The sequence below is a fragment of the Tachyglossus aculeatus genome, chromosome 22 (genome assembly GCF_015852505.1).
Source record: "Tachyglossus aculeatus isolate mTacAcu1 chromosome 22, mTacAcu1.pri, whole genome shotgun sequence".
Lineage (NCBI taxonomy): Eukaryota > Metazoa > Chordata > Mammalia > Monotremata > Tachyglossidae > Tachyglossus > Tachyglossus aculeatus.
In genome coordinates, this window is record NC_052087.1 from 39,345,940 (window position 1) to 39,363,983 (window position 18,044).

At 49.1% G+C, this 18,044-nt stretch overlaps 1 protein-coding gene across 1 annotated transcript; it reads left to right on the forward strand.

Annotated features, from left to right (window-relative positions):
• Positions 1 to 5,824: 5,824 nt before the first annotated feature.
• NUDT22 (nudix hydrolase 22) lies at positions 5,825 to 16,348 on the forward strand. The gene is made up of 5 exons (XM_038764565.1): positions 5,825 to 6,453; positions 10,977 to 11,075; positions 15,274 to 15,371; positions 15,709 to 15,802; positions 16,124 to 16,348. The coding sequence occupies exons 1-5, from the start codon at positions 5,980 to 5,982 to the stop codon at positions 16,226 to 16,228; spliced, it is 870 nt and encodes a 289-aa protein (XP_038620493.1). The 5' UTR covers positions 5,825 to 5,979; the 3' UTR covers positions 16,229 to 16,348.
• The last annotated feature ends 1,696 nt before the right edge of the window (positions 16,349 to 18,044 follow it).

Genomic DNA, 18,044 nt, shown 5'->3' on the forward strand with positions numbered 1-18,044 from the left:
AATATATTAATAATATATAATAATGTGTAATATTATTATTATTATTATTATTATTATCCCACACCTTCCCAAAGACCACTTGCCCTCGTTGAACACTAGGAGGCGCCCCAATGCCGAGTAACCGCGTGGCCTAATAATGATTCATTCATTCATTCAATTCATTCAGTCGTATTTATTGAGCGCTCACTGTGTGCAGAGCACTGTACTAAGCGCTTGAAAAGTCCAAGTTGGCAACACCTAGAGACGGTCCCTACCCAACAGCGGACTCACAGTCTAGAAGGGGAGAACAGACAACAAAACAGAACATATAAACAAAATAAAATAAATAGAATAGTAAATATGTACAAGTAAAATAAGCAGAGTAATAAATCTGTTCAAACAAGTATACAGGGGCTGTGGGGAGGGGAAGGAGGTAGGGCGGGGGGGATGGGGAGGGGGAGGAGAGGAAGGAGGGGGCTCAGTGTGGGAAGGCCTCCTGGAGGAGGTGAATGAATGAATGAATGAATGAATGAATGAGGAAGAGGAGGATGGTATTTGTTGAGCGCTTACTATGTGCAAAGCACTGTTCTAAGCGCTGGGGGGGATACAAGTTGATCAGGTTGTCCCACATGGGGTTTACAGTCTTAATCTCCATTTGACAGATGAGGGAACTGAGGCACAGAGAAGCGAAGTGACTTGCCAAAAGTCACAATGCTGACAAGCGGCGGAGCCTGGATTAGAACCCATGACCCAGAGGGTCATGACTCGTTCATTCATTCATTCAATCGTATTTATTGAGCGCTTACTGTGTGCAGAGCACTGTACTAAGCGCTTGGGAAGTACAAGTTGGCAACATATAGAGACGGTCCCTACCCAACAGTGGGCTCACAGTCGCCCAAGCCCAGGCTCTTTCCACTGAGCCACCCTGCTTCTAACGGTTAGAGAGTGCTGGCCTGGGAGTTGGAGGACCTGGGTTCTAATCCCTCCTCTGCTTCTCGTATCTGCTGGGTGACCTTGGACAAATCATTTCACTTCTCTGTGCCACTGGGCCTCATCTGTAAAATGGGGATTAAGCCTGTGAGCCCCATGTGGGATAGGGACTATATATATACATACATATGTTTGTACATATTTATTACTCTATTTATTTATTTATTTTGCTTGTACGTATCTATTCTATTTATTTTATTTTGTTAGTATGTTTGGTTTTGTTCTGTTTCCCCCTTCTAGACTGTGAGCCCACTGTTGGGTAGGGACCGTCTCTAGGTGTTGCCAACTTGTACTTCCCAAGCGCTTAGTACAGTGCTCTGCACACAGTAAGCGCTCAATAAATACGATTGATGATGATGATATGTTTGTACATATTTATTACTCTATTTATTTATTTTATTTGTACATATCTATTCTATTTATTTTATTTTGTTAATATGTTTGGTTTTGTTCTCTGTCTCCCCCTTCTAGACTGTGAGCCCACTGTTGGCTAGGGCCTGTCTCTAGATGTTGCCAACTTGTGCTTCCCAAGCGCTCAGTACAGTGCCCTGCACACAGTAAGCGCTCAATAAATATGATTGATTGATTGATTGATTGGTTGGGCGCCCCCCAACGGTCACCCAGGGGGCCGCGCCCCCACACTCACCCGTTTCCGGTTCCGGCCCCGCCCCCTCCTGCCGGACTGACCCCCCCTCACCCCCGCCCGTCCCCAAGGGCCAATGGGAGGCCGCGGTAGGGGCGGGACTTCCGGCGCCGCCGGAAGGGGCGGGGCCGAGACGGCGACTTCCGCTGTCGCCTGAGGAGACGGAGGCGGGGACTTCCGGTGCTACCGGAAGGGGGCGGGGCAGGTTGGGGCGCCATAATAATGATGAAATGATTAAATAAAATGATTAAATAAAATGATTAAATAAAAATAATAAAGATGATGATGGTATTTGTTAATTGCTTACTATGTGCCAAACACTCTTCTAAGCACTGGGGTAGCTGCAAGGTAACCAAGTTGTCCCATGTGGGGCTCACAGTCTTAATCCCCATTTTACAGATAATAATAATAATGATGATGGTATTTGTTAAGCGCTTACTATGTGCCAAACACTCTTCTAAACGCTGGGGGAGGTGCAAGGTAATCAAGTTGTCCCATGTGGAGCTCACAGTCTTAATCCCCATTTTACAGATAATAATAATAAGGATGATGGTATTTGTTAAGCGCTTACTAGGTGCCAAACACTCTTCTAAGCACTGGGGGAGGTGCAAGGTAATCAAGTTGTCCCATGTGGGGCTCACAGTCTTAATCCCCATTTTACAGATAATAATAATAATGATGATGGTATTTGTTAAGCGCTTACTATGTGCCAAACACTCTTCTAAGCACTGGGGTAGCTGCAAGGTAATCAAGTTGTCCCATGTGGTGCTCACAGTCTTAATCCCCATTTTACAGATAATAATAATATTGATGATGGTATTTGTTAAGCGCTTACTAGGTGCCAAACACTCTTCTAAGCGCTGGGGGAGGCGCAAGGTAATCAAGTTGTCCCATGTGGAGCTCACAGTCTTAATCCCCATTTTACAGATAATAATAATGATGATGATGGTATTTGTTAAGCGCTTACTAGGTGCCAAACACTCTTCTAAGCGCTGAGGTAGGCGCAAGGTAATCAAGTTGTCCCATGTGCAGCTCACAGTCTTAATCCCCATTTTACAGATAATAATAATGATGATGATGGTATTTGTTAAGCGCTTACTAGGTGCCAAACACTCTTCTAAGCACTGGGGGAGGTGCAAGGTAATCAAGTTGTCCCATGTGGGGCTCACAGTCTTAATCCCCATTTTACAGATAATAATAATAATGATGATGGTATTTGTTAAGCACTTACTAGGTGCCAAACACTCTTCTAAGCGCTGGGGGAGGCGCAAGGTAATCAAGTTGTCCCATGTGCAGCTCACAGTCTTAATCCCCATTTTACAGATAATAATAATAATGATGAGGGTATTTGTTAAGCACTTACTAGGTGCCAAACACTCTTCTAAGCGCTGGGGGAGGCGCAAGGTAATCAAGTTGTCCCATGTGGAGCTCACAGTCTTAATCCCCATTTTACAGATAATAATAATGATGATGATGGTATTTGTTAAGCGCTTACTAGGTGCCAAACACTCTTCTAAGCGCTGAGGTAGGCGCAAGGTAATCAAGTTGTCCCATGTGCAGCTCACAGTCTTAATCCCCATTTTACAGATAATAATAATGATGATGATGGTATTTGTTAAGCGCTTACTAGGTGCCAAACACTCTTCTAAGCACTGGGGGAGGTGCAAGGTAATCAAGTTGTCCCATGTGGGGCTCACAGTCTTAATCCCCATTTTACAGATAATAATAATAATGATGATGGTATTTGTTAAGCACTTTCTAGGTGCCAAGCACTGTTCTAAATGCTGGGGGGGTGTCTCACAGTCTTCATCCCCATTTGACAGATGAGGGAACTGAGGCCCAGAGAAGTCAAGTGACTTGCCCAAGGTCACACAGCTGACTATTGGTGGAGCTTCTCATATCCGACAGACAATGACTCTCCCCACCTTTTAAAGCCTTATTGAAGGCCCATCTCCTCCTAGGGGCCTTCCCTGACTAAGCCCTCCTCCTCCTCCTTCCTCCTCCTTCTCTTCATTCATTCATTCATTCAATCGTATTTATTGAGAGCTTACTGTGTGCAGAACACTGTACTAAGCGCTTGGGAAGTCCAAGTTGGCAGACAGTCCCTACCCAACAGTGGGCTCACAGTCTAGAAGGGGGAGACAGAGAACAAAACCCAACATATTAACAAAATAAAATAAGTAGAATAAATATGTACAAGTAAAATAAATAAATAGAGTAATAAATACGTACAAACATATATACATATATACAGGTGTTGTGGGGAAGGGAAGGAGGTAAGGTGACAGTCCGTCTTCTAGACTGCGAGCCCACTGTTAGGTAGGGACTGTCTCTCTATGTTGCCAACTTGTACTTCCCAAGTGCTTAGTCCAGGGCTCTGCAATCAATCAATCAATCGTATTTATTGAGTGCTTACTGTGTGCAGAGCACTGGACTAAGCGCTTGGGAAGTACAAGTTGGTAACATATAGAGACAGTCCCTACTCAACAGCGGGCTCACAGTCTAGAAGGGGGAGACAGAGAACAAAGCCAAACATATTAACAAAATAAAATAAATAGAATAGATATGTACAAGTAAAATAAATAGAGTAATAAATATGTATAATCAATCAATCGTATTTATTGAGCGCTTACTGTGTGCAGAGCACTGTACTAAGAGCTTGGGAAGTAAAAGTTGGCAACATACCGAGACGGTCGCTACCCAACAGTGGACTCACAGTCTAGAAGGGGGAGGCAGAGAACAAAACCAAACATATTAACAAAATAAAAAGAATAGATATGTACAAGTAAAATAAATAAATAAATAGAGTAATAAATATGTACAATCAATCAACCGTATTTACTGAGCGCTTACTGTGTGCAGAGCACTGGACTAAGCGCTTGGGAAGTACAAGTTGGCAACATCTAGAGACGGTCCCTACCCCACAGCGGGCTCACAGTCTAGAAGGGGGAGCCAGAGAACAAAACCAAACATATTAACAAAATAAAATAAATAGAATAGATATGTACAAGTGAAATAAAAAAATAAATAGAGTAATAAATATGTACAATCAATCGTATTTATTGAGCGCTTACTGTGTGCAGAGCACTGGACTAAGAGCTTGGGAAGTAAAAGTTGGCAACATAACGAGACGGTCCCTACCCAACAGCGGGCTCACGGTCTAGAAGGGGGAGACAGAGAACAAAACCAAACATGCTAACAAAATAAAATAAATAGAATAGATAGGTACAAGTAAAATAAATAAATAGAGTAATAAATATGTACAAGCATATATACAGGTGCTGTGGGGAAGGGAAGGAGGTAAGACGGGGGGCGGATGGAGAGGGGGAGAGGAAGGAAGGGGTTCAGTCTGGGAAGGCCTGAGGCACACAGTAAGCGCTCAATAAATACGACTGATTGATTGATCGATTCGGTCTAGGAAGCAGCATGGCTCAGTGGAAAGAGCGCGGGCTTGGGAGCCAGAGGTCATGGGTTCGAATCCCGCCTCCCCCACCTGCCTGCTGTGTGACCTTGGGCAAGTCACTTCACTTCCCTGTGCCTCAGTTCCCTCATCTGTCAAACGGGGATTAAGACCGTGAGCCCCACATGGGCCAACCTCATCTCCCCGTGTTCCCCCCGGCGCTCAGAACAGTGCTTTGCACATAGTAAGCACTTAACAAATACCAGCATTATTATTATTGACTCTCCCCACCTTTAAAGCCTCACTGAAGGCTTCCCAGGAGGCCTTCCCAGACTTCGCCCCTTCCTTCCTCTCCCCCTCGTCCCCCTCTCCATCCCCCCGTCTTACCTCCTTCCCTTCCCCACAGCACCTGTATCCATGTATCTATGTTTGTACAGATTTATTACTCTATTTTATTTGTACATCTCTATCCTATTTATTTTGTTAGGACGTTTGGTTTTGTTCCCCGTCTCCCCCTTTTAGACTGCGAGCCCGCCGTTGGGTAGGGACCGTCTCTAGATGTTGCCAGTTTGTACTTCCCAAGCGCTTAGTCCAGTGCTCTGCACACAGTCAGCGCTCAATAAATACGGATGATGATGATGATGATTGAAGGCCCATCTCCTCCCAGGGGCCTTCCCTGACTAAGCCCTCCTCCTCCCCCCTCTCAATAAATACGATTGATGATTGATTGATTGACCTCCTCCTCTTCCCCCTCCTCCCTGCATTTTCTTTCCATCGTCCTCGGTTAGGCGCTTACAATGCAGCAGGCACTGCTCTGAGCGCCGTCCTCCCGTGCCTGCGGACCCCAAGCCTCCTCCTTAGGCCCCGGGGGCTCCTCCCTCTGCCCCACCTCCCTGCATTTTCCTTCCACCATGCCAGGCTAAGCGCTCATTACGCAGCAGGGACTGTGCTGAGCGCCGACGGGGCCATGGAGGCGTCGGTGTGGTTGCGGTGCCCCCGGGGCGGCCTGCCGGAGGCCCGTGTCCGTGCGGAGCTGTGCCCGGCCTTCGACCGGCGGCCGTTGCCCGGGGGGGATGCCCCCATCACCCTGGCCTGGGTTGCCCGGCAACGGGCCCAACCTTGGCTCTTCGACGGGCCCAAATTCCGGTTTCACTCGTCCAGTTGGGTGCCCAACGGGCCCGGGGGGCCCCTGCTCACCCTGCGCCTCGGCCTCACCTCCTACCGCGACTACTTGGGCACCAACTGGGCCCCCACGGCGGCAGATCTGAGGAGGCAGGGGGCTGCCCGGTGGGCAGACCCCCAGGCCTACCTGGCAGACCCCCTCGGGGTGGGCGCCCTCCTGGGCACCGCCGACGCCCACCTGGTGCTCCTTAGGCGCTCCCTGACCGTGGCCGAAGCCCCCGGGCTGCTGGACGTGCCCGGTGGCCACCCCGAGCCTCAGGTGAGCCCCCCATCCCTGCAGGATTCAATCAATCAAATTTATTGAGCCCCAGCCACCACCTCTCTCCACCCCCGCCCCTATTCATAATGATAATAATGATGGTATTTAACCCCCCCCCCCCCAGCCACCACCTCTCTCCACCCCCGTCCCTATTCATAATGATAATAATGATGGTATTTACCCCTCCCGTCCATCATAATGATGGTATTTATTAAGCGCTTACTACGTGCATCATCATCATCAATCGTATCTATTGAGCGCTTACTGTGTGCAGAGCACTGGACCGAGCGCTTGGGAAGTCCAAGTTGGCAACACATAGAGACGGGCCCTACCCAACAGTGGGCTCACGGTCTAAAAAGGGGAGACAGAACAAAACCAAACATCATCATCATCATCAATCGTATTTATTGAGCGCTTACTGTGTGCAGAGCACTGGACTGAGTGCTTGGGAAGTACAAATTGGCAACATATAGAGATGGTCCCTACCCAACAGTGGGCTCACACTCTAGAAGGGGGAGACGGAGAACAAAACCAAACGTACTAGCAAAATGAAATAGAATAGATATGTACAAGTAAAGTAAATAAATAAATGGAGTAATAAATATGTACAGACATATATACAGATATACAGGTGCTGTGGGGAAGGGAAGGAGGTAAGATGGGGGGGACGGAGAGGGGGCATCACTTGTACATCCATTCAGCCTATCGTATTTATGGAGCATTCAGTCCCTACCCAACAGTGGGCTCACAGACTAAAAGGGGGAGACGGAGAACAAAACCAAACATACTAACAAAATAAAATAAATAGAATAGGTATGTACAAGTAAAATAAATAAATTAATAGAGTAATAAATATGTACAGACATATATACATATATACAGGTGCTGTAGGGAAGGGAAGAAGGTAAGATGGGGGGGACAGAGAGCATCACTTGTACATCCATTCAGCCTATCGTATTTATGGAGCATTCATTCATTCAGTTGTTTTTACTGAGCACTCACTGCGCTCAGAGCACTGGACTAAGCACTGGGGAAGGACAAGGCGGCAACAGCGGGCTCACAGCCTAGAAGGGGGAGGCTGACAACAAAACAAAACGTCTAGGCAGGTGTCGAAATTGTCAGAACAACAGCACTGGACTGAGCGCTTGAGAAGTACAAGGCCGTCTAGACTGTGCGCCCACCCTTCTAGACTGTCATCACCTGTACATTCGTTCATTCGACTGTATTTATTGAGCACTTACGGCGTGCAGAGCACTGGACTAAGTGCTTGTCTAGGAGTACAAGTCCTCCTAGACTGTGAGCACACCCTTCTAGACAGTCATCACTTGTACATTCATTCATTCGATCATATTTATTGAGCGCTTATGGCGTGCAGAGCACTGGACTAAGCTCTTGAGAAGTACAAGGCCTTCTAGACTGTGAGCCCACCCTTCTAGACTATCACCTGTACATTCGTTCATTCGATTGTATTTATTGAGGGCTGACTGCGTGCAGAGCACTGGACTAAGCGCTTGAGAAGTACAAGGCCTTCTAGGCTGTGAGCCCACCCTTCTAGACTGTCATCACCTGTACATTCGTTCATTCGACCGTATTTATTGAGCGCTCACTGTGTGCAGAGCACTGGACTAAGCGCTTGGGAAGTACAAGGTGGCAACATCTAGAGACGGTCTCTATCCACCAGCGGGCTCACAGTCTAGAAGGGGGAGACTGACAACAAAACAAAACGTCTAGGCAGGTGTTGAAATTGTCAGAACAACAGCACTGGACTAAGCGCTTGAGAAGTACAAGGCCTTCTAGGCTGTGAGCCCACCCTTCTAGACTGTCATCACCTGTACATTCGTTCATTCGATCGTATTTATTGAGCGCTCACTGTGTGCAGAGCACTGGACTAAGCGCTTGGGAAGTACAAGGTGGCAACATCTAGACACAGTCCCTACCCAACAGTGGGCTCACAGTCTAGAAGGGGGAGACGGAGAACAAAGCCGAACATACTAACAAAATAAAATAAATAGAATAGATATGTACAAGTAAAATAGAGTAATAAATATGTCTCTATATGGTGCCAACTTGTTCTCTGTCTCTATATGTTGCCAACTTGGACTTCCCAAGCGCTTAGTACAGTGCTCTGCACACAGTAAGCGCTCAATAAATATGATTGATTGATTGATTCCCAAGCGCTTAGTCCAGTGCTCTGCACGCAGTCAGCGCTCAATAAATACGATTGATTGATTGTACATCCGTTCATTCGATCGTATTTATTGAGTGCTGACTGCGTGCAGAGCACTGGACTAAGCGCTTGAGAAGTACGTTGGCAACATCCAGAGACGGTCCCTACCCAACAACGGGCTCACAGTCGAGAAGGGGGAGACAGACAACAAAACAAAACATATTAACAAAATAAAATTCATTCAGTCAATCGTATTTATTGATCACTTAGTTCGTGCAGAGCACTGGACTAAGCGCTTGAGAAGTACCAGTCAGCAACGTCTAGAGACGATCCCTACCCAACAGCGGGCTCGCGGGACTGGAAGTCAGCAGGACCTGGTTCTGTTCCGGCTCCATCACTTGTCTGCTGTAAAACGGGGATTAAGACTGGGAGCCCCATGTGGATCATGGCTTCTATCCAAACTGATTAACTTGTATCTACTTCATTCATTCAGTCGTATTTATTGAGCGCTTACTGTGTGCAGAGCACTGGGCTAAGCTCTTGAGAAGTACAAGTCGGCAACGTCTAGAGACGGTCCCTACCCAACAACGGGCTCACAGTCGAGAAGGGGGAGACAGACAACAAAACAAAACATATTAACAAAATAAAATTCACTCATTCATTCAGTCGTATTTATTGAGGCTTACTGCTTGCAGAGCACTGGACTAAGCGCTTGAGAAGTACAAGTTGGCAACGTCTAGAGACAGTCCCTAGATGGTCCCAACAGCGGGCTCACACTCTAGAAGGGGGAGACAGAAAACAAAACAAAAGATTAACAAAATAAAATAAATAGAATAAATATGTACAAGTAAAATAAATAGAGTAATAAATCTGTACAGACATATCTACAGGTGCTGTGGGGAGGGGAAGGAGGTAAGGTGGGGAGATGGGGAGGGGGAGAGGAAGGGGGGGCTCAGTGTGGGAAGGCCTCCTGGAGGAGGTGAGCTCTCAGTAGGGCTTTGAAGGGAGGAAGAGAGCTAGCTTGGCAGATGGGCAGAGGGAGGCCATTCCGGGCCCGGGGGAGGACGTGGGCCGGGGGTCGACGGCGGGACAGGCGAGAACGAGGCCTAACGGTGAGGAGATTAGTGGCAGAGGAGCAGAGGGTGCGGGCTGGGCTGGAGAAGGAGAGAAGGGAGGGTGAGGTAGGAGGGGGCGAGGGGATGGACAGCCTTGAAGCCCAGGGTGAGGAGTTTCTGCCTGATGCGCAGATTGATTGGTAGCCACTGGAGATTTTTGAGGAGGGGAGTAACATGCCCAGAGCGTTTCTGTTCTATTTATTTTGTTAATGATGTGCATTTAGCTTTACTTCTGTTGGTTCTGATGACTTGACACCTGTCCACATGTTTTGTTTTGCTGTCTATCTCCCCCTTCTAGACTGGGAGCCCATTGTTGGGTAGGGACCGTCTCTATAATGTTGCCAACTTGTACTTCCCAAGCGCTTAGTACAGTGCTCTTATTTATTTTACTTGTACAAATTTATTCTATTTATTTTATTCTGTTAATATGTTTTGTTTTGTTGTCCGTCTCCCCCTTCTAGACTGTGAGCCCGCTGTTGGGTAGGGACCGTCTCCCTGTGTTGCCGACTTGGACTTCCCAAGGGCTTAGCACAGTGCTCTGCACACAATAAGCGCTCAATAAATGCGATTGAATGAATGAATCGTATTTCTTGAGCGCCGACTGTGTGCAGAGCACTGCCCTAAGCACTTGGGAAGTACCTCTCTGGTGGTTGTGACCAGCGGAGCCACCAGGCGTTTCTCTGGGTGCATTGGTCTCCCTGTCGTGGGCCGCTCTCGCCCACAGCCCAGAAGGGGTGGCCAGAGTCTGGGACAAGTTGGAGAGGCCTGGATAATAATAATAATAATAATAATAATAATAATAATGATGGCATTTATTAAGCACTTACTATGTGCCAAGCACTGCTCTAAGCGCCGGGGAGGTTACAAGGTGATCAGGTGGTCCCATGGGGGGCTTACAGTCTTCATCCCCATTTTACAGGTGAGGGAACCGAGGCCCAGAGAAGTGAAGTGGCTTGCCCAGAGTCACCCAGCTGACAATTGGCGGTGCCGGGATTTGAACCCATGCCCTCTGACCCCAAAGCCCGGGCTCTTTCCACTGAGCCACGCTGCTTCTGGAGCCCTGGATCCCCAGAGTCCAAGGGAGCCTAAGGGCTGGTGCCCTCGGGGTCAGAGGGACTGGAAGACCCCAGGCCTCTCGGCCTCCCCTCCGAGGTCCAGCCCTCCGACCCCCATCTCGGCCGCCGAAGGGGAGGAGGGGTCTCAGCGGGGCGGGATCTGAGGCTTGGTTGGACTCATTGCAGGCCGTGTCCCCCGGGGACCATCCCCAGCATCAGGAGCTGCCCGGAGAGCTGGTGGTTCGGGAGCTGTTCTCCTCCATCCTCCAGGAGATTCGGGATGAGGTGAGCGGAGGCAGACTCAGTGGGGAGGGGCGGGGGTCTTGAGGGGCCAGAGAGGCTAGCCACAAGCCTCCAGGGACTAGGGTCCGGGGCAAGGAGGATAGGGATGGTTCCTGCTGGGAACGGCGGTGGAGGAATTTGGGGTGGGCGGGTCTGAGGGGCGCAGGGGACCCATGGGGCTTGCCAAGGGCAGGCCAGAGGTGGTTGGTACCCAGGCTAGAAGCCTCTGGGTATCTGCCAGGAGGTTTGTGTCTTTTTATGGTATTTGTTAAGCGCTTACTATGTGCCAGACACTTTTCTAAGCACTGGGGTACGTACAAGCTAGTCAGGTTCAATCGTATTTATTGAGTGCTTACTGTGCGCTTAGGAGGCCTTCCCAGACTTCCCCTCCTTCCTCTCCCCCCCCCGTCCCCTTCTCCATCCCCCCCATCTTACCTCTTTCCCTTCCCCACAGCACCTGTATATATGTATGTATGTTTATTTTACTTGTACATATCTATTCTATTTATTTTATTTTGTTAATATGTTTGGTTTTGTTCTCTGTCTCCTCCTTCTAGTCTGTGAGCCCACTGTTGGGTAGGGACCGTCTCTATATGTTGCCAACTTGTACTTCCCAAGCACTTAGGACAGTGCTCTGCACACAGTAAGCGCTCAATAAGTATGATTGATTGATTTATTACTCTATTTATTTTACTTGTACATATCTATTCTATTTATTTTATTTTGTTAATATGTTTGGTTTTGTTCTCTGTCTCCCCCTTCTAGACTGTGAGCCCACTGTTGGGTAGGGACCGTCTCTATATGTTGCCGACTTGTACTTCCCAAGCGCTTAGTACAGTGCTCTGCACACAGTAAGCGCTCAATAAATACGATTGATTGATTGATTGATTGTGTGCAGAGCAGTGTCCTAAGCGCTTGGGAAGTACAAGTCGGCAACATATAGAGATGGTCCCTACCCAACAGCGGGCTCACAGTCTAGAAGGGGGAGACAGACAACAAAACAAAACATATTAACAAAATAAAATAAATAGAATAAATATGTACAAGTAAAATAGAGTAATAAATATGCACAAACATATATACATATAAACATATATACAGGTGCTGTGGGGAGGGGAAGGAGGTAAGGCGGGGGGAGGGGGAGGGGGAGGAGGGAGAGAGGAAGGAAGGAGCTCAGTCTGGAAATTAACTTGTATCTACCCCAGAAAGTAGAACAGTGTTTGGTACATAGTAAGGGCTTAACAAGTACAATTATTATTGTAATATTACTACTGTCCTCCATGGTAAACATGCGGAACACATTCTCACAGGAAGACAGGCCTAAGAATAAGAAGCCGCGGGGTCTAGTGGTAAGAACCCGAGCCCAGGAGTCAGAGGAACTGGGTTCTGACCCTCTCTCTACCACTTGTCTGCTGTGTGATATTGGGCAAGTCACTTGCATTTGCTATGCCTCAGTCACCTCATCTGTAAAATGGGGATCAAACAGAAACTCCTTACCACCGGTTTTAACGCTCTCCCTCAACTCGCCCTATCCTGCCTCACCTCACTGATTTCCTACTATGACCCAGTCTGCACGCTTCGCTCCTCTAGTGCTGCCTCGCTCACTGCCTCAATCTCATCTAGCACAGTCCCTGTCCCACATGGGGCTTACTGTCTCAATCCCCATTTTACAGGTGAGGTAACTGAAGCACAGAGAATTTAAATGCCTTGCCCGGGGTCACACAGCAACAAGTGGCGGAGCCAGGACTAGAACTCACGTCCTCTGATTCCCAGGCTTGTGCTATTTCCTCTAGGCAACGATGCTCCTCCTGCCATATACACACTCGCTCCTCCTCCTCCCACCACCGTTCACTCAGACCCGTCTTCCTCCCCTGGGCCCATCTCTCACCCACTGATTCCCAGGCTGGGCTGGCAATCTCTGTCTCTGCCATTCGTTCATTCAGTTAGTCGTATTTATTGAGCGCTTACTGTGGGCAGAGCACTGTACTAAGCCCTTGGGAAGGACAAGTCGGCAACATATAGAGACGGCCCCTACCCAGCAACGGGCTCACAGTCTAGAAGGGGGAGACGGACGACAAAACAAAACATGGAGACGGGTGTCAGAATCGTCAGAACAAATGGAATTATAGCTAGGTGCACATCATTAACAAAATAAATAGAATAGTCAATATGTACAAGTGAAATAAATAGAGTAATAAATCTGTACAAATATATACAAGTGCTGTGGGGAGGGGAAGGAGGTGGGGAAGAGGGGGGGATGGAGAGGAGGAGAGGAAAAAGGGGGCTCAGTGTGGGAAGGCCTCCTGGAGGAGGTGAGCTCTCAGTAGGGCTTGGAAGGAAGGAAGAGAGCTAGTTTGGCGGATGTGCTCTCTCCCCCTCTTTCTCTCCCTCTCCCTTTTCCTCTCCCTCTCCCTCCCCACTTTCCAGGAGCTATAAAAATAAATGGAGCAGGTGGAGGGAAAAGAGAGTGGGTGGATGAAGGAATATAGGCACTTCTCTGATGTCACGGTCCCTGCAGTGAGGGATTTTTTTTCAGGGTACAATTTCAGTGGTACTTGCTTGGCCTCTATGTCCTTTACCAGCCGAGGCTCTCTTGTGGCCTTCCAGCAGAGAACTAAAACAACATTTATAGAGATCTAGAAAACTTAACAAGAAGCTAACACTTTCCGTTAAAAAATCCCAACAGTTACCTAGAGATATGTATAGACCAAACAGAGGATTTTTTTATTCCAGGGTACAATTTAGGTGGTATTTGGTTGGCCTCTGTCTGTCCTATATTAGCTGCGGCTCTCTGGTGGCCTTCCAGCGGAGAACTAAAATAACACTTACAGAGATCTAGAAAACTTAACAGGAAGCGTACACTGTCCATCAAAGAGCCCCAGCAGTTATCTAGAGATGTGTGAGGACCAAATACGCCCTCCCTCCCTTCACAAAACCAACTAGTGATTTTTTTCCCGTGGGATTTGGGCCGAGCACCGCCGGATGGACAGTGAGGCAACTGTAACCCCGATGGATCGATGGAGAAGCCCTGGAGAAAAAGTGCCCGAGAATCAATCAGTCAATCAGCCCTATCGATTGAGCCCTTGTCGTGTGCAATGCGCTGCACCTAGAGCTTGGAGAGTACAGTCTATCAGAGTCGGTGGACACGTTCCCTGCCCACGAGGAGTCTAGAGGGGGAGACAGACATTAATAGAAAGAAATTACGGATATGGACCCAAGTGCCGTGGGACTGAGGGAGGGGTATTAAAAAGGGAGCAGATCCAAGTGCAAGGACGACACGGAAGGGAGTGGGAGAGGAGGAAAGGAGGGCCGTCGGGGAAGGCCACTTGGAGGAGATCATCATCATCATCAATCGTATTTATTGAGCGCTTACTGTGTGCAGAGCACTGTACTAAGCGCTTGGGAAGTACAAGTTGGCAACATATAGAGACAGTCCTTACCCAACAGTGGGCTCACAGTCTAAAAGGGGGAGACAGAGAACAAAACCAAACATACTAACAAAATAAAATAAATAGAATAGATATGTACAAGTAAAATAAATAAATAGAGTAACAAATATGTACAAACATATATACATATATACGGGTGCTGTGGGGAAGGGAAGGAGGTAAGATGGGGGGATGGAGAGGGGGGGCGAGGGGGAGAGGAAGGAAGGGGCTCAGTCTGGGAAGGTCTCCTGGAGGAGGTGAGCTCTCAGTAGGGCCTTGAAGGGAGGAAGAGAGCTAGCTTGGCGGATGGGCAGAGGGAGGGCATTCCAGGCCCGGGGGATGACATGTGCCAGGGGTCGATGGTGGGACGGGCGAGAACGAGGTACGGTGAGGAGATTAGCGGCAGAGGAGTGGAGGGTGCGGGCTGGGCTGGAGAAGGAGAGAAGGGAGGTGAGGTAGGAGGGGGCGAGGTGATGGACAGCCTTGAAGCCCAGGGTGAGGAGTTTCTGCCTGATGCGCAGATTGATTGGTAGCCACTGGAGATTTTTGAGGAGGGGAGTAACATGCCCAAAGCGTTTCTGGACAAAGACAATCCGGGCAGCGGCATGAAGTATGGATTGAAGTGGGGAGAGACACGAGGATGGGAGATCAGAGAGAAGGCTGATACAGTAGATGAGCCTTCAATAAGGCTTTGAAGGTGGGGAGAGGGACTTCAGAGGAGACAGATAGGGAGGGAGGGAGCCTAATGCCCCGTCCCCTCACGCCCCTCCCAGGTGAATCTACCACTGGCAACGCTCAGTCACCCTCTGCTACTGGGCATCGCCCGCAACGAGACCAGCGCTGGCCGGGCCAGTGCCGAATTCTACGTCAGGTACCGCGCCTTTCGGGTATTGCCTCTCCCCCTCCCTGCCCAAATCCCCTCCCTGTGCCCATGTGCGTGCACATACGTGTGAGCACACACATACGTGATTCTCCCACAATACTCTGGGGCCCCGGTGCAGGGCACGTAGCTTCTGGGCGAGGGAAAGCCGGGATCCGAGGGAGCCAGGCGCATACCCTCCCAGGGACCCGGTCTTTCCTGCTCTCTGCTTGCCCGACCCAGCCTCTTCTCCCCATCGTGGGTCAGGTTGGGAGGGTGGTTTTGTGTGCCTGTGCCCCGGTGCCAGGGAGAGGGGGGTTCCAACCCCTTGACCACCCACCTCTCATAGGTGCAGTCTGACTTCTGAGCAGGTGAGGCAACTGTACCAGGCTGGAGGGCCCGAGGCCCACGAGTCTACTGGGATCATCTTCATAGAGGCGAAGGTGAGATTTGGGGTCAGGACTCTTGGCGTCATCACCACCACAGTCCCCCTCCTCCTCAACACTCATTGAGCGGGTGCCTCCCTGCGTGCAAAACCCTGAACTCAGCACTCGGGAACACGCGTTGAGAGTAGATGACACCACCCCCTGCCTTCAGGGGGCTTGAGGTCAGACGGGGAAGACAGGTGGACCCGAATGGCCCGCCTTAAGGCTGGGGGCGAGAAGCACAGAGTTATGGGACGGGGAGGGGGTGACCTGGGGATGAAGATGTCGGGGTGCTGCTGCTTTCCTGATCCTCGGGGGGACGGGACGGGGTCTCCACAGAAAGTGCGGCACTTGGAGGACACCCCGGAGGTGTGGGGAGAGCTCTGTCCCTCCGCCAAAGGAGCCGTCCTGCTCTACAACCTGGTGCGAGGCCCTGCTGACTGAGCCTGCGGAACGGCCTGTAAATAATAAAGGGATTTATCTCTGGACAATCCGACCTGACCCGCCATGTCTCGGCCACAGGCCTGCCCTCCGCTCTGCCGGGACCCTCCCCACCCTCCAAGCACAATTAAGGTCGCTGCTTCTCCATGAGGCCTTCCCCGAGTAAGCCCTCTTTTCCCCTACTCGCTCTCCCTTCTGCGCCGTCTGTGCACCTGAATCCGTGACCTCTGGACATTTGATACTCACCCCCATCCCCACATCACGAGTTGTACAGATCGTTAAATTATTTATTGTAAATTACTTATTCATACTAATGTCTGTCTCCAACTCTAGACTGTAAGCTCGTTATGGGTAGGGAATATGTCTGCTGATTCTGTTGTAGTGTACTCTTCCAGGCGCTTAGAACAGCGCTCTGCACATAGTAAGTGCTCTCAATAAATATCATTCATTGCTTGACCCCCATGGCTGGACGCTTTTCAGTTAATCCATGATATTTAGTGAGTGCTTCCTGTGTGCAGAGCACTGTAATAATAATAATTTTGGTATTTGTTAAGTGCTTACTGTGTGCCAAACACTGTTCTAAGCGCTGGGGGAAATACAAGGTAATCAGGTTGTCTCACATGGGACTCACAGTCTTAATCCCCATTTTCCAGATGAGGGAACTGAGGGCCCAGAGAAGTGAAGTGACTTGCCCAAAGTCACACAGCTGACAAGTGGCAGAGCTGGGATTCGAACCCATGACCTCTGACTCCCAAGCCCGGGCTCCTTTCACTGAGCCACGCCGCTTGGGAAAGGATAATAGAGGTGGTAGATGTGATCCCTGACCACAAAGAGTTCACAAGCTAGTAGAGTTGCTAGGGAACATGTCTACCAGTTTTGTTGTATTGTACAGTTCCAAGTGCTTAGTACAGTGCTCTGCGCACAGTAAGTACTCAATAAATACCATTGATTGATTGATAGATATCTCATGTTATTAATTCCCCGCTCTCCAGTTCAAATGCCTGTCTGTCCCCCTACCCCCTGCATCCTACACCATAAGTTCCCTGAGAGCAGAGACCGAGTCTTCTAACGCTTTTATCCTCTTCCAAGAGCTTAGTACAGTGCTCCGCGTATAGTCAGCACCCAATAAATAACACTGATTGACTGCCTTTCCTTCTCCCCTTCCTCTCCATGTCCTTGTGGATAGGGCCTGGGAGACGGAAGGACATGGGTTCCAATTCCCATTCCCCCACTTGTCTGCTGTGTGACCTTAGGCAAGTCGCTTCACTTCTCTGGGCCTCAGTTCCCTCATCTGTAAAATGGGGATTAAGAATGTCAGCCCCACGTGGGATGTGGACTGAGTCTCACCTGATTTGCTTGTAATAATAACAATAGTAATAATAATGATGGCATTTGTTAGGTGCTTACTATGTGCAAAGCACTGTTCTAAGCACCTGCCACAGCACTTGGTACAGGGCCTGGCACATGGAGAAAAGGTGTGGCTTAGTGGAAAGAGCCTGGGCTTGGGAATCAGAGGTCATGAGTTCGAATCCCCTCCAACACTTATCAGCTGTGTGACCTTGGGCAAGTCACTTCATTCATTCAGTCGTATTTATTGAGCGCTTACTGTGTGCAGAGCACTGTACTAAGCGCTTGGGAAGTACAAGTTGGCAACATAGACGGTCCCTACCCAACAATGGGCTCACAGTCAGGGCCTCAGTTCCCTCATCTGTAAAATGGGGATGAAGACTGTGAGCCCCCTTTGGGACAACCTGATCACCTTGTATCTAAACCAGCGCATAGAACAGTGCTTGGTACATAGTAAGCGCTTAACAAATGC